At 40.8% G+C, this 15,372-nt stretch overlaps 1 protein-coding gene across 12 annotated transcripts in view; it reads left to right on the forward strand.

The window, feature by feature from the left end:
- The window catches only part of USP13 (ubiquitin specific peptidase 13), a 130,788-nt gene that overhangs the window by 39,281 nt on the left and 76,135 nt on the right, over positions 1-15,372 (forward strand). For 9 of the 12 annotated variants that reach the window (XM_086395315.1, XM_086395271.1, XM_086395326.1 and 6 more), the window contains 3 exons: positions 2,129-2,250; positions 7,638-7,780; positions 11,101-11,285. In XM_086395315.1, coding sequence (XP_086251441.1) covers positions 2,129-2,250; positions 7,638-7,780; positions 11,101-11,285 — 450 coding nt within the window. Of the gene's footprint in view, positions 1-2,128; positions 2,303-7,637; positions 7,781-11,100; positions 11,286-15,372 lie in introns of all 12 variants that reach the window. The other 3 variants (XM_086395366.1, XM_086395355.1, XM_086395376.1) reach the window with 3 other exon arrangements.

Below are 15,372 nucleotides of genomic sequence, written 5' to 3' on the forward strand. Positions count from 1 at the left end.
CAGTGATGGTGAGGGTGATGTGGGAGTGATGGCAGCTATTCTGTGGAGCCCCTCGCCCCTACCAGATCCCAACCAGGTCCTTAAACCTTATCTTCTTTGATTCTCTCAACAGTGGTACTGGGTAGCTAATATTGTCTGTCGTCTCCTCGTGAGGAAGATGAACTTGGAAAGAACTTTCCCAGGCTTATGTAGCTAGTCACTGTCAGGGTGGGATTTTTTTTTTTTTTTTTGACTTAGTTTATCATTGTTTTTGGCCAGGTAAGATTTAAATTAGCATTATGAATTGTGTATGTTTTCTCTGGAAAAAAAAATTTAGATTATGTGTTATATGAGCTGAATCTATACACAAAACCAAAAGATTTATACTTTGGTTATTCAAAATTATTATGCACAATATGATAAAGAAGAATTTAAGAATAAAGTTCGTCCCCTTGTTCTTTTCTTTTTTTTGGCCTCACTGGCCAGGGATCGAACCTGTGCCCTCGGTAGTCAAAGTGTGGAGTCCTAACTCACTGAACTGCCATAGAATTCCCCATAGTCATTGTTTTCATTTGTTCAGATTTCCTTCCAATTTTTGTCTATGAATATAACTAGTATAAAGTTGTCTTTTCAGTGAGGATGAACTTTATAATTTTAGCATTAACATGTTATAAAAATTTTCATGTTTCTACACAGTCTAAAAAATATCATTTAAGTAATATTCTAGTGGGTTAAACACCATTCTCATTGAACATTTAGGTTCTAATTTTTAAAAATTAGATACTGGGACATTCTTATTTTTATAACATAGGATGTCTATCTTTGTTTGAATATTTTCTTTAAATAAAAGCCCTAGTTACTTCTTAACCTCTCAGACTCTTCTTTGACATTGTTTTTTGTGAAAACCACCTGTTATGGCTACCTAACAATGTTATTTGTTTATTTTGGCATTTCCGATCCTTATTATTTAGAACCTTTTATTAAAATGTGTACACTGTGTTCCAGCTGTTTCTCACTTTCCACTTAAAACTGCTCTCCCTTGGGAAATTTAAGAGCAGATTTGTACATAAAAAGGTTCCAGGTTGAGGCTTTTGAGGCATACAACAAGGTAGTAACAGAATCTAGATCCCTTGGTTCTCAGCTGGCTGCTTCATCTAGTAAAATAACTTTCTCCTGTTTACAGAGCCCGTATTTGCGTACCTGTTTGTGTGTGTGTGAGTGGAAGATGGCTTGAGAGCTCTTAGTCACTATAGTTCCAAATGTCTAAATATCCAAACACGATCTGGGTTTCTGCCATCCATGTGAATGCAAGGCTGAAATGTCCATGTAAATATTGTGACAGGACATTTCCTTGAGCCTTTGCCTAACCTTTCCCAGAGACTAGCCAAGCAAAGAGGTGATGACTTGATAGATACCAGGCCAGACTTCCTTACTGAAAATCCTCCATGACCTGAGGGCAACAGGACTGCTTAGATTATAGGGTCCCCCCTCTGGCTCAGTACCTTAATAACTCTTAGTGGGGAGGGGGAGGGTAGGAAAGAGGGACAGAGGGAGGGAAATTGAGATTTTATTTTAAAATAGGTCACCAGTAAATGGTAAGAATTATTATGTGCCAGGTCTCTTGTTTATAATTTATTTATTCTCCATATAAACTGTGTGAGATAAGTTTTATTATCTCCATTCTACAAATGAGGAAACTAAGGCTTAGGGAATTTGTGACTTGACCAAAGAAACATTAATTTTGGAGCCAGAGTTGAAGGTGGGCTTATCTGCTCTCAAATCCATGTACTTTCTTCTGTTGTGTTGGAGAAATATTCCGTCCTATTCTTGTGAAATCAGGAGCCAAGTACCCGACAAGTCATAATGACCAACCTCTTCCTTTTAACATCTGTAAGAACTGAACATCTAGTGCAAATGAATGCTTTAGGTATAAAGCTTTATGATGTGACTCAGTCTTCTTTGTCCATCTGTTGCTAGTAGATAAGCGTGTACAACTTAGGGAGGATGGAAAGGCCTCCTGGTCCTGGCTTGGGGCAGGTGAACAGCTGGATTGTCAGCCCTGTGAGCTTCTGGCTTTCCCAGTGAGTGCTGCCTTGGTGTGCTATGTTCTTTCTTCACTTCTTGTTCTTTGTTTTTGTTTTCTCCTCAGATCTAGATACTGATGACGATTTAAATAGCGACGATTATGAATATGAAGATGAAGCCAAACTTGTTATATTCCCAGACCACTATGAAATAGCCCTACCAAATATTGAGGAGTTACCAGCCCTGGTCAGTGAGTGTGCACGGCTGCTAGCTAGATGCGCGTGACTCTCTGTGTCAGGTGTGTGTGTGCGTGTGTCAGGTGTGTGTGCTGGGCGGTGGGGAAGGCAGGGTGAGTGAGAGAGGAAGAGGAGACTGAGCAGAAACAGGAGCAGATTGCTCCTCGTCTGCAAGAGGGCCCTGCAGGGTCCCTTGCAGTAACACTGGGCCACGTGCCCTCTGCTGCTGCTGGCTGGCCTCCTCCACGTGGGCTGGCTTCTCGTCACCCGTGAATCACAGTCTTGTGCTTAGATTTTCAAACTGTGTCCCTGAGATGTGCAGGAGAGGGATTGCCTCCCCTTTAGAGGGACGCCTACAATTTTTCTCTCTTCTGCATGTTGGCTTTCCATGTATAATTTTGTTTGGGAAACATAAAAGAGTTCCACTGAGAAACAATAGCAACACGAGTTTGAAAATAACCAAGTATTTAGAAATCACAGGTGTGCAGGAGCTTTGTGGGAGTGTATTCTTTTAGGACAGCGCCTGCTTTCTAGGGTTTAGAATTGAGATTTAGTGGTGAGTGTTTGCCCCTTCCTTTCTTTTTTGTGAAGCACCTTTCATCTTCCTGGACAACTTAAAGCCGAGGGCGGGGTGGTGGTGGTGGTATGAGGAAGCCAGTTTCTGTTTTACTTTGCTTCCTGAATTCTGTGGGGCCCAGACTATTTTCCTACTCTCCCCTCATTTCCTGTATTGTCTCCACTGCCTCATCCTTTTTTGTGTTCTTTTCTCTTTCTTTTCCTCTTTTCTACTCTGTTGCATCCTGACTTCTCAGAGTCTGGCCACAGATAGCAGAGTTAGACATTCCAGCTCATTTTTTCCCTCCTCAAGGTTTGCTAAAACCAAGGCTAAATCTCTAGGTCCCCGATTCTTCCAAATGTTGTATGACTGTCTATAGCCTCCTCCCTGCTCACATGCCCCTGCCAAGTGGGCACATTTGTGCTCGGGGTTCCCATGGCATTAGGGGTGAGGTTTCCACCATTCAGCCAGTTTTGCCTCTGATCTACTTTATACCTAAACATAAAACCACAGAATTGAAAAATTTGTGTATTTAGCTGTTATAGCTCTTTCCTCTAATTATTTGATCTAGCATATCCTTTTTATTACAATAGTACCAAGTGCATGGCTTTTAGCAATGTATACAGAATTAAATTACCTCTACTTTCTGCAGTTCCCTGTATCTACTCATGGGGCATTTACCAAGGGCAAAATATATGGTGGACAAAATGGTCTTACCATTATCTGATATTATATACTAAAGCTTGTACCTGTATAAAACTAGGAGTTCTCACTGCTCTTGTTTAATATAACACTTGAGTCTGTTATCAAAAAAGAAGCAGCACATTGATGTCCTTGATTCGTGACATTGAATGAATGTCATGAGGGATGATTTTTCTCTCACTCACTTATGAAAAAAAAGTCTTCATGTGAGAAAAGTTAAGAGAGCCTTTAAGTACTTTTAATTATTCTCTATATGCAGAACATAATTCCAAGTGTGAATGCTTTTATAGAGAGGTGAAGTGTCACAGAAATCTGAGTCTAGCAATATATATTATAATTTCTAATAGAGTCTTTTAGAATTAAGAAGTGCTTTAGGAATTAAAAAGAGAGGGAGAGAATTGTTTGGAAGGTGAGGTAGGGAGATAGAAGGGGAAGCCTGGATTTATCTGATGGTAACTGGTTTTATCTATATAACAGATGCTCGTTACTATAATTTCTTTTCATGCTTTTGCTTCATTTTTGGTATTTGATAATTCTCTTTTTAAGTTTTTAAATACCCCAAATTATTGAACTTCAAGTTACCCAACCAGGGCTTCTGTCATCTCTTGCATTTCTCAGCACAAAAAAATTCAGTTTCAGATAGGTACTCTGTAGATTCTACCATAAAGCTGAACTACCTCTCAGTGATTCAGGGACCACAGAGAATGGCGTCTGGGACTCAGTAGAGATCTTAGCGCCTGAGATCTAATGCCTCATTTTATACGCAGGAGCTCAAGCAGTGGTGCGCTTGTAGTTGGTTAGCAACCAGCTCCCTGCGCTGTAGTGGTTGCCGATTTCAGTGGTGTAAATACTCCCAGCGTGGCTGATTTCAGGCTAACATGTCACCAATGCAGTGTTGGGAAGAGATGTGCAGTAGGACACCATCACCTATGGGTTCCACCGCTTACATAACGTGGATATAAGGGACTTCCAATGCATATAGATTAGATATTAAGGTAGAGTAACACAGCTAGGGAGTGAAGAGTTTTAAACATTTTTTGCCTTTAAAAAGTATATTTATTGGTGAGCCTATAGAATTTAATTTTTAATAACAGCTGTGCTTAACAATCTTCTTTGAGAATTTCTTAAAATTTAGCAATCAATTCTGTGAGCCAGTTTGAGCCAATTCCAGAACACCCGTGAACTTGAGATAATTCATAGTATAATATAGGATAATGGATCCTGACTTTCAATTGTGATCCATAAAAAGGGTCTCTAAGTGATTTTAGATGGTATTCTGAAAACACTAGGTCAATGTTTTATAGTGTCCCAGACGATTAAGGAAATTTTGTCGGGTGTCACCAGGAAGGAATCTCAAAGAAAAGAGAGACTATTACATCTGAATTGTTGTGCATTACAAATTAGAACACTTAAAGATCTAATGGGATGCAGAAGATTCAGAAGAGGACAGGGAAGGGATCAAGGTAGTCAGTGAAATAGCAGGGAGATTATAACAGGCCAGAGTAAAAAGATGAGGATTTGTAGCCAGGAGTGCTAAGGCAGCATGGCCCAAACACATCGCATCAGGAAGGAGCTCATGGTGAACTCAACCTTGTTTTCTAGGGACATTACTGGAAGGGAGTGGAAGATGATTTTTGAGAATTGAAAGGAAGTACTAATTATATAACACTGCTTGTGGGAGATAAATGGGAATATTTTTGGAAAACATTGAAGGAGGGGCAAGATAGGGAAAGGGGATTAAGAGGTATACACTACTAGGTATAAAATAAATAAGATAGAAGGATATAACGTACAGCACAGGGAATATAACCAGTTATTTTATAATAATTTTAAATAGAGTATATGTTACAAAATATCAATTACTATGTTGTATACCTGAAACTAATATAACATTGTAAATCAATTATGACAAAAAATTCTATCAAATAAACTGTCCCCCCCCCAAAAAAAATCAAGAGGTTTAAATATATTTATGAATGCCCAATTGCCTGATCTGTAATGGAGTGTAAGCTTTTTTTTTTTTGTAATAGAATGTAAGCTTTTTGAGGGCAGGAGCCTTTTCCTTCTCTTGACCGTGCATAGCCCAGTGGTGTCAATTAGCAGTGTTCAGTATATCCTCAGAGAGTTTTAAAAGCTGGAGAAGGATGGGCTGTAATGTTAACAGCAGATCACTGCCTGCTGGGCAGCGAAGAGGGAGCAAGAATGGGAGAAAAAAGACCTTAAGGCGGCTGTTGTGTGGCTGGAATGACGGTTGGGACTAAGAGGGTGTGACCGAAATTAAGAAGAGGTAGATTGCAAATAGATTTTGGATGAAGGGCTGATAGGAATTGCTCATGGCCTGGGTGGGTGTGGGATGCCACCTGAGGCCTCTATTATCTCTTTTTTTTTCCTTGTAGTTGTTTATTTTATATTTTTATTGGAGTATAGTTACTTTATAATATGTTAGTTTCTGCTGTACAATGAAGTGAATCAGTTGTGTGTGTGTGTGTGTGTATCTATCTCCACTCTTTAGATTTATTTCCCATTTGGTGGTGATGGTGGTTTAATCACTAAGTTGGGTCCAAGTCTTTGTGACCCCATAGACTGTAGCCTACCAGGTTCCTCTGTCCGTAGGATTTCCCAGGCAAGAATACTGAAGTGGGTGGCCATTCCCTTCTCCAGGGCATCTTCCTGACCCAGGGATCAAACCCTGGTATCCTACACTGCAGGCGGATTCTTAACCAAGTGAGCCAGCAGGGAACCATACAGTATGTCTCTTAATCTGTTCTGGGGTCAGTTGGTGGTGCTACCCAGAGGAAAACATTCTTTATGAAGTTCAGCTAATTGTGCAGGATAGTGATGTAGAATATACATTTTTGTTAAAAATATTTAAAAACAATTCAATGGCTTTTATTATATTCAGAATTGGGCATCCATCATGACTATCTCATTTTAGAATATTTTTATTACCCCACAGCCATCACCTACCCCTCTGCCTCTTATCCCCCTAGCCTCTGGCTATCACTAATCTGCTTTCTGTCTTTATGGATTTGCCTATTTTGTCCATTCCATATAAAAGGAATCATGGTTCTTTGTGGCTGGCTTCTTTTAACTTAGCATACATTTTCAAGGTCCATCTAGGTTGTAGCATGTATTGGTACTTCATTCCTTTTTATTGCTGATAACAGTTCTTATATCAAAATACAAAATTTTATCCATTTATCATTAATGGACATTTGGGTTGCTTCTACTTTTGGATGTTATAAATAATGCTTCTGTGAACATTTGTTGATAAGTTTTTGTGTAGACCTATATTTTTATTTATTAATACCTTGGGTGTATACCTCGGGATGCAATTGCAGGGTCATACGGTAGTTCTGTTTAAACATTTGAGGACCTGCCAAATTATTTTCCAAAGTGGCTGTACCATTTTACATTCTCATCAGAACATGTTTTTCAAGAGAGCTAGAAATATCTTACAGCATTAAGCAAATAGTGAATAGTTGTGAGAGGCCTGTGTCCAGGATCAGTGGGGTTTGGGAGAAAGGAGAGAATCTGCCCTCCCTGGTGGTTAGTTGGTGCCAAGCTGGACATCACAGATTTGCTCCTAATGGCTGGTCTGGCACAGAACATCTAGGCATGTCCCCATCCAAGGTCACATTTGCACCAGATTAGGAAATGGAGCCATGCTGCTTGCATTCCATTCAGTGCCCTTGACCACATGTCATTGTATGATGAGTGAAGGATATTGGATATCTTGGTGTAAATTTGTTAGGAGTAAAACATACCATTTGGGTAAATCCTAGGTATTCCTGTTGCTAATTTCACCCTTGTAAATTGTTCACCTTATACTTTTCACTCCACTTGCTAAGAGACAGAAATTGTTAAATCTGACTTTTATGCTTGGATTTACAAACTGGATTTAGGTCTTTGGTATCTTGTGTCATTGTTAATACTGCAAATTCCAGGCCAGGACAAAACCTAGCTAGACCCAGGGGGAAAGTGCTAGAGTCAGGAAACTAGCATCTTGCTCTTATGGTAACTAAGCTGTTTGAATTTTCTTGACTTAAGTTGTATTTATTAATAAACTTTAAGATTCATTTTACAAAAGTTGCTGTTCTCAAACTGTTTTATGTATTATATCTGCATTTATCTTATAGGTAACCATTGCTTGTGATGCAGTTCTCAGCTCAAAATCTCCATACAGAAAGCAGGACCCAGATACATGGGAGAATGAATTGCCAGTGTCGAAATATGCCAATAACCTTACCCAGTTGGACAATGGAGTCAGAATTCCTCCAAGGTGAGAGTCAGCAAAATGGAACTTTACCCGCCTAAAACTGGCCAAAGGATTATTTATTTTTCTACCTCTCCACTGAATTAGCAATTATATATGTTATTATCAGTTGCCTTTTATAAAAATAAGCTCAAAAATTCTCTCTGGAATTATCTATATCTTTGTAGTAGACGCTGACCGTGGCCAGTCCCCACCCCGGAGCCCAGCCCATCCCCACCCTAAGGCATATGATTGCAGACACCTGCAGCTCTTTCTTAGGGGCTTTCTCTATCTGCCAGAGCCAGGTTGGCTGGTGCATGGGACAGTCAGAAACACTGCGGAGTCATGCTCCCTCCTGTCCTGAAACGGCCCCCAACCAGGGGCTGTGGAGTGGAAGGATGAATACCTAGACCCCCACCCTCAAGTAGGATAACCATCTCCTTGAGTTCCGCAGCTGGTTTGAGCCCCACTGGCCCAGGGGGTCATCTGCTTGTTGACAGTCTCCAGCCTGGCTGCCTACCCTTTCAGTCTGTCTTCCCTCAACTCCCTTAGAGTGCTTCCTGGGATCACCTCCCTGACAAGCCATTTGCATTCAGATCTTTGTCTACCTCTAGGGGGACCCAGCTACAAAGACTTACAACAGTCTTTGGTTATCACCTTTTGGCTGGAATGCTCTTTAGGCTTCATTGGCACCTCCTGTAATCAGAGGCAGGTGTCTTTCCAGAGGCAGGAGCTAGAGGGAAAGAGCAGGTGGATTCAGAATGTGTCCTATCTGTGTGGACCCTGGCTGTGCTGCCCTCTGCTCTGTGTGGTCTTAGGGAAGGCTCTGTACCCTCTGTTGTTCTCTTTGTTAGTGGGGATGGTAATAATGCTGAAGAGTGTTTATTAGAATTGCATGGTAAGACTTCTGAAAAGCCCTTGCCCCATACCTGGCATTTAACCTTCATTTAAGTTGTTAATGCAAAGAAAGAGGAAAACAATAGAAAGGGAAAGACTACAGATCTCTTCAAGAGATTTGGAGAGATCCAGGGATCATTTCATGCAAGGATGGACACGATAAAGGACAGAAACAGTAAGGACCTAACAGAAGCAGAAGAGATTAAGAAGAGATGGCAAGAATACACAGAAGAAGTATACAAAAAAGGTCTTAATGACTCGAATCATCACAATGATGTGGTCACTCACCTGGAGCCAGACATCCTGGAGTCTGAAGTCAAGTGGGCCTTAGGAAGCATTACTAGGAATGAAACCTAGTGGAGGTGACAGAATTTCAGCTCAGCTATTTCAGATCCTAAGAGATGATGCTGTTAAAGTGCTGCACTCAATATGTCAGCAAATTTGGAAAACTCAGCAATGGCCACAGGACTGGAAAAAGTCAGTTTTCATTCCAATCCCAAAGAAGGGCAATGCCAAAGTACATTCAAACTACTGTACAATTGTGCTCATCTCACATGCTAGCAAGGTTATCCTCAAAAATCCTTCAAGCTAGGCTTCAGTAGTACGTGAACCAAGGACTTCCAGATGTACAAGCTGGGTTTTGAAGAGACAGAGTAACCAGAGATCAAATTGCCAACATCTGTTGGATCATAGAAAAAAGAAAGAGAATTCCAGAAAAACATCTGCTTCATTGACTTTGCGAAAGCCTTTGACCTTGTGGATCACAACGAACTGTGGAAAATTCTTAAAGAGTTTTTATCTAGGAATAGAGTTCCTATCTAGGAATACCAGACCACCTTACCTGCCTCCTGAGAAATCTGTATGCAGGTCACAAAGCAACAGTTAGAACTGGACATGGAACAGTTGACTGGTTCCAAATTGGGAAAGGAGTACATCAAGGAGTATATTGTCATCCTACTTATTTAACTTGTATGCAGAGTACATCGTGCAAAATGCCAGACTGGATGAAGCACAAGCTGGAATCAAGATTGCCGGGAGAAATATCAATAACCTCGGATATGCAGATGACACCACCCTTATGGCAGAAAGTGAAGAGGAACTTAGCCTCTTGAAGAGGGTGAAAGAGGAGGGTGAAAAAGCTGGCTTGAAACAACATTAGACAAACTAAGATCATAGCATCCGGTCCTATTCAGTTCAGTTCAGTTCAGTAGCTCAGTCGTGTCCGACTCTTTGCGACCCCATGAATCGCAGCACGCCAGGCCTCCCTGTCCGTCACCAACTCCCGGAGTTCACTCAGACTCACGTCCATTGAGTCAGTGATGCCATCTAGCCATCTCATCCTCTGTCGTCCCCTTCTCCTCCTGCCCCCAATCCGTCCCAGCATCAGAGTCTTTTCCAATGAGCCAACTCTTTGCCATTACTTCATGACAAATAGAAGGGGAAAAAGTGGAAACAGTGACATTTTCTTTTCTTGGGCTCCAAAATCTGTGGATGGTGACTGCAGCCATGGAATTAAAAGACACTTGATCCTTGGAAGAAAAGTTATGACAAGCCTACACAGCATATTAAAAAGTAAAGACATCATTTTACCAACAAATGTCCATATAGTCAAAGCTATAATTGTGTACAGATGTGAGACTTGGGATCATAAAGAAGGCTGAGTGCCAAAGAATTGATGCTTTCGACCTGTGGTGCTGAAGAAGATTCTTCAGTTCTTTGGACTGCAAGACGACCAACGCTCCTCAAGGAAATTAACCCTGAGTATTCATTGGAAGGACTGATGCTGAAGCTCCAATCTTTGGCCACCTAATGCAAAGAGCTGACTCATTGGAAAAGACCCTGATGCTGGGATTGAAGGCAAAAGGAGAACAGGGGCACAGAGGATGAGATGGTTAGATAACATCACCAACTCAATGAACATGAACTTGAGCAAACTCTGGGAGATAGTGGTGGACAAAGGAGCCTGGCCTGCTACACCCATGAGGTCACAAAGCGTTGGACACGACCTAGAGACTGAATAATAGCAACAACAATGAAGTGGATTCCTTTCTACTTAGATTGTCAGTGTAGTAGAGTTTTGTTTAAACTAGTAGTGAAGCATTACTACTAGTGGTTGATGCTTTAGAACCTCAGCTGTTTATACACATGGGATCTTTCATAATTTACACTCACTCAGGCTTTACTGTCTCTCATGTAAGAAATTTTAAGGAAATGGCCTCTTTTCCTACCCTCAGATTCTGTGTCAGTTTTCTAAGGTAGAAGAGCTCTCTTGGAGGACCTGGCCCCGTGTGAGTGCTCCTTCTGCTCTGGAATGGGTCTCTGCTATTCCACTGACCATCTCCTGCGACCCTGCTCCCCCCCAACCTGAGACACCCCTTTTTCTTAGATGTTGGTTTTCTCATCATGCCTTGTGCTGTGGCTGTGCTAACTGTCCTCTGATGACTTCACAGTGGTTGGAAGTGTGCCAGGTGCGACCTTCGGGAGAACCTCTGGTTGAACCTGACCGATGGCTCCGTGCTGTGTGGGAAGTGGTTCTTTGACAGCTCTGGGGGCAACGGGCATGCGTTGGAGCATTACAGAGACACAGGCTACCCTCTCGCTGTGAAACTGGGGACCATCACTCCGGATGGGGCCGGTGAGTGTGCCTTTACCAACTCAGGCACCTGCAGTGGCTCCCTCTTGGTTTAACCAGTGCATTCATCTCTGGGATTGGAGGCCATAAGCTCGGGACTAAGACAGCCCAGGCGTGAATCCTGATTCTACCTCTTATTAGCTGTGAGATCTTGGGTCAGCCTCCGGTTCCTCATCTTGAGGATAATCATGGTATTTCCCTCATAGATTTGTCAAGGTGCATAATCATTTAGCCCGGTGCCCACAGTAGAGTCTTGGTAAAAGTTTTTTGCTTTTGTATCTTTCTGTATGTTCCTTGGCTAATGGCTCAGTGGGAAAGAATCCACCTGCCAGTGCAGGAGACGCAGGTTCGATTGCTGGGTCAGGAAGATCCCCTGGAGAAGGAAATGGCAACCCACTCCAGTATTCTTGCCTGGGAAATCCCACAGACAGAAGAGTCTGGTGGGCTCCACTCTACAGGGTCACAAAAGAGTTGGACACGACTGAGCGACCAAAAAACAAAGAGGACAGAAGGAGGAATCAGGACTTGTGAAGTAAATGTGCATAATCAAACTCACCATTGGAATAGTAGGGGTTTGAAAGCCTAGAGTCCATTAGGGGGATTAGTGTCATTATGGAGTAGATGGTTGTTCAAGATACGGGGTGTTCAGACCCCTTGACATCAGTGGGCAGTGATTGCGTCCAGTGCAGCAGAGGGTTAGAACTGGTTCCTACTGATCCTTTGTGTGTTCTCACACTGTGTTAGCTTTTAGCCATGTTTGTACAGTTAATTCCTTCCACCATTGGGTGAGGGAACAGAGAACTTATATCAGGACTGATAATGAGAAAATTAAATACAGAGCTGTGGTCATAAGAACCCATCATCTCAGGTCACTGACAGCATTTATGAAGCACCGACCTGGACCCATACTCAGGTCAGTCTTCTCCATCTGTCCAGGTGTTAAGTCTCTTTCTTCTCTGCTTTAAGGTAAGATGATTTTTTTTAGGACAAATATAGACATTTGTCTTTTCTTCTCTGTTATCTTTCTGTGACTGAATTTTGTTTGTTGATGTTGTTTTTAGTTGTGTCTCTTTGCCACCCCATGGACTGTAGTCTGCCAGTTGGATTTGGGGTGACATGGCTCTGTTGAATGGTATACGTGGTAATCATCACAGTCCTTGTAGGGGCTCCAGAGAGAAGGGATCATAACATAGGTATTCTATTGGGTACAACTGTAAGGGGAGGATAATTCAGATGTTTCTACTTTTAGTGCTATTTTAAAGATGCAGGACCTTTTTGAAAAATTGAAGTATAGTTGATTTACAGTGTTCGTTTCGGGTATACAGCAAAGTGATTCGTTTTTTTTCAGATTCTTTTCTATTATAGGTTATTATAATACATTGAATATAGTTTCCTGCACTATACAGTGGTCCTTATTGCTGATCTATTTTATATATAGTAGATTGTATCTGTTAATCCCAAACTTGTATCTGTTAACCAAAGCAAACTTTGGTAACCATAAATTTGTTTTCTGTGTCTGTGAGTCTGTTTCTGTTTGGAAATAAGTTCGTTTGTATCATCTTTTTAGATCCCATACACAATGATGGGTGATATTTCTCTTTCTCTTTCTGGCCTACTTTACTTGGTATGGTAATCTAGGTCCATCCATGTCGCTGCAGATGGCAGTATTTCATTCTGTTTATGGTGAAGTTATATTATGTAGTGCTTTGAGATTAGTTATTAGAAGTCCAGCTCTCAGAACATCCTATTCAAGACTAAAATTATTTATGTATGGGACTTTGTTCTAAAATTTCAGTTGAGCTCTGTCTTATTCATCTTTGAGTTCCATACAAAAATCTTATACTAGGCATGGATACTTTGGTTAAATGAACCAACTAGTCTATAAGTTTTTAAATAATTGTATTCTATTTAAATATATGCTAATAATAAAGGCAACAAAGGTCCGTCTAGTCAAGGCTATGGTTTCTCCTGTGGTCATGTATGGATGTGAGAGTTGGACTCTGAAGGAGGCTGAGTGCCGAAGAATTGATGCTTTTGAACTGTGGTGTTGGAGAAGACTCTTGAGAGTCCCTTGGACTGCAAGGAGATCCAACCAGTCCATTCTGAAGGAGATCAGCCCTGGGATTTCTTTGGAAGGAATGATGCTAAAGCTGAAACTCCAGTACTTTGGCCACCTCATGTGAAGAGTTGACTCATTAGAAAAGACTCTGATGCTGGGAGGGGTTGGGGGCGGGAGAAGAAGGGGACGACAGAGGATGAGATGGCTGTATGGCATCACTGACTCGATGGACATCTGAGTGAATCTGAGTGAACTCCGGGAGTTGGTGAGGGACAGGGAGACCTGGCGTGCTGCTATTCATGGGGTAGCAGAGTCGGACATGACTGAGCAACTGAACTGAACTGAATAAAGGCAAGGATTAATTCTGTTCTCTAAGAATCTTTTCCAGGAGCTTTTTTTTTTTTTTTTTAAGCATGAAACTTATTTTCAAACTGTGATTTAGAGTTCATCTAAAGTTTCTTTCCTTTAACCTCAGACAGGAAAGTTTTATATTAGCCGTTTGATAATATGGGAAGCAGATATTCAGTGTAACATATTTAGAAAGCAGAGAAAAATTTAGAGAAATAAAAAAACATGGAGTTTTAAAAATAAAAATCGGGAGTAATACCACTCCCTGGACAAACTGCTCTGCTTCTAATAATTTGAGTGTATCCTTTCAGTCTTTTTTCTTTTTTAAAGCCTTGATCAGTTCTCATACAAATACACATACATAGCCTGCATTTTTACAAAAATTGAATCACACTGTGTAAAGTTTTATTCCCTATTTTCTCTATTTAACATTATATTTTCTATGTCATTAAACATTCTTCAGTATCCCCTGTTAGTTCCACAAATCATTTCACTATTCCCCTGTTCCGTTTAGTTCAGTAGCTCAGTTGTGTCTGGCTCTTTGCGACCCCATGGACCGCAGCACACCAGGCTTCCCTGTCCATCACCAAGCTTGCTCAAATTCATGTCCATTGAGTTAGTGATGTCATCCAACCATCTCATCCTCTGTCATCCCCTTCTCCTTCTGCCTTCAATCTTGCCCAGCATCAGGGTCTTTTCCAATGAGTCATCAGATGGCCAAAGTATTGGAGTTTCAGCTTCAGCATCAGTCCTTCCAATGAATGTTCAGGACTGATTTCCTTTAGATTGACTGGTTTGATTTCCTTGCAGTCCAAGGGACTCTCAAGAGTCTTCTCCAACACCACAGTTCAAAAGCATCAATTATTCTTGTTTCCCTGTAAGATGTTACCGTTTTGCTTTTCTGATGAGCATCTTTGTATATATGCAAGTCTTTGGGTGTTTGTCTAATGATTTTTTCTTTTAAGGACACGTTCCTGTGGACAAAGGGTTGAACCTTTAAATTTAATTTTCAGTTGCCGAGTTTCTCTTTTAAATAACTGTAGTAATTCATATGCCCTCCTGAAATGTATGAGAATACCTATTCCAACAAATCTTTGACAACTTTTCATATTCAGAATATTTAAAAACCTTGGCTAATCTGTTATCTTGTTTTAACTTGCTTTATAGTGAGGCTGAACTTTTTCATAGTATTCTTGGCTATTTGTAGTTCTTTTTCTGAGTTTCTTAGGGAGATTTTCTAGTAGGTGTGGGTGTTTTCCTTACTGGCTTTTAAAAACTTCTTAACCATTAAGAATATTAACCCATTATCTGCCATTATTAAGTTTTTGTTTTTCTTGTAGGGGAGGGTGAACTTTCAAGATTTTCCTTATCACGTAATTGAGAGTATTTGAATAAATGCTACTTTTCAACCATAGAAAACATAAAACATTGGCAAAAACAATGTGAAACATTCAGCTATGATGAAGGTTCTTGAATTCACTTAGCTGAGAAAATGTTCAGTTTTTGAAAATAGATCAGGATTTGATTCCTGTTTATCTTATGCAGAGTTGGTTTTAATGCAAATAATTATTTTCAGTCTAATTATCATATTAGTTTATTTGTTGTTGCTGCTGCTGTTGTTCAGTCGCCAAGTCGTGTCTGACTATTTGCAACCGTGTGGATTGTAGCACGCCAGGCTTCCCT

This window comes from Bos grunniens, chromosome 1 (genome assembly GCF_055505025.1).
Source record: "Bos grunniens cultivar Pamir isolate PY7600 chromosome 1, Bosgru_T2T1.0, whole genome shotgun sequence".
NCBI lineage: Eukaryota > Metazoa > Chordata > Mammalia > Artiodactyla > Bovidae > Bos > Bos grunniens.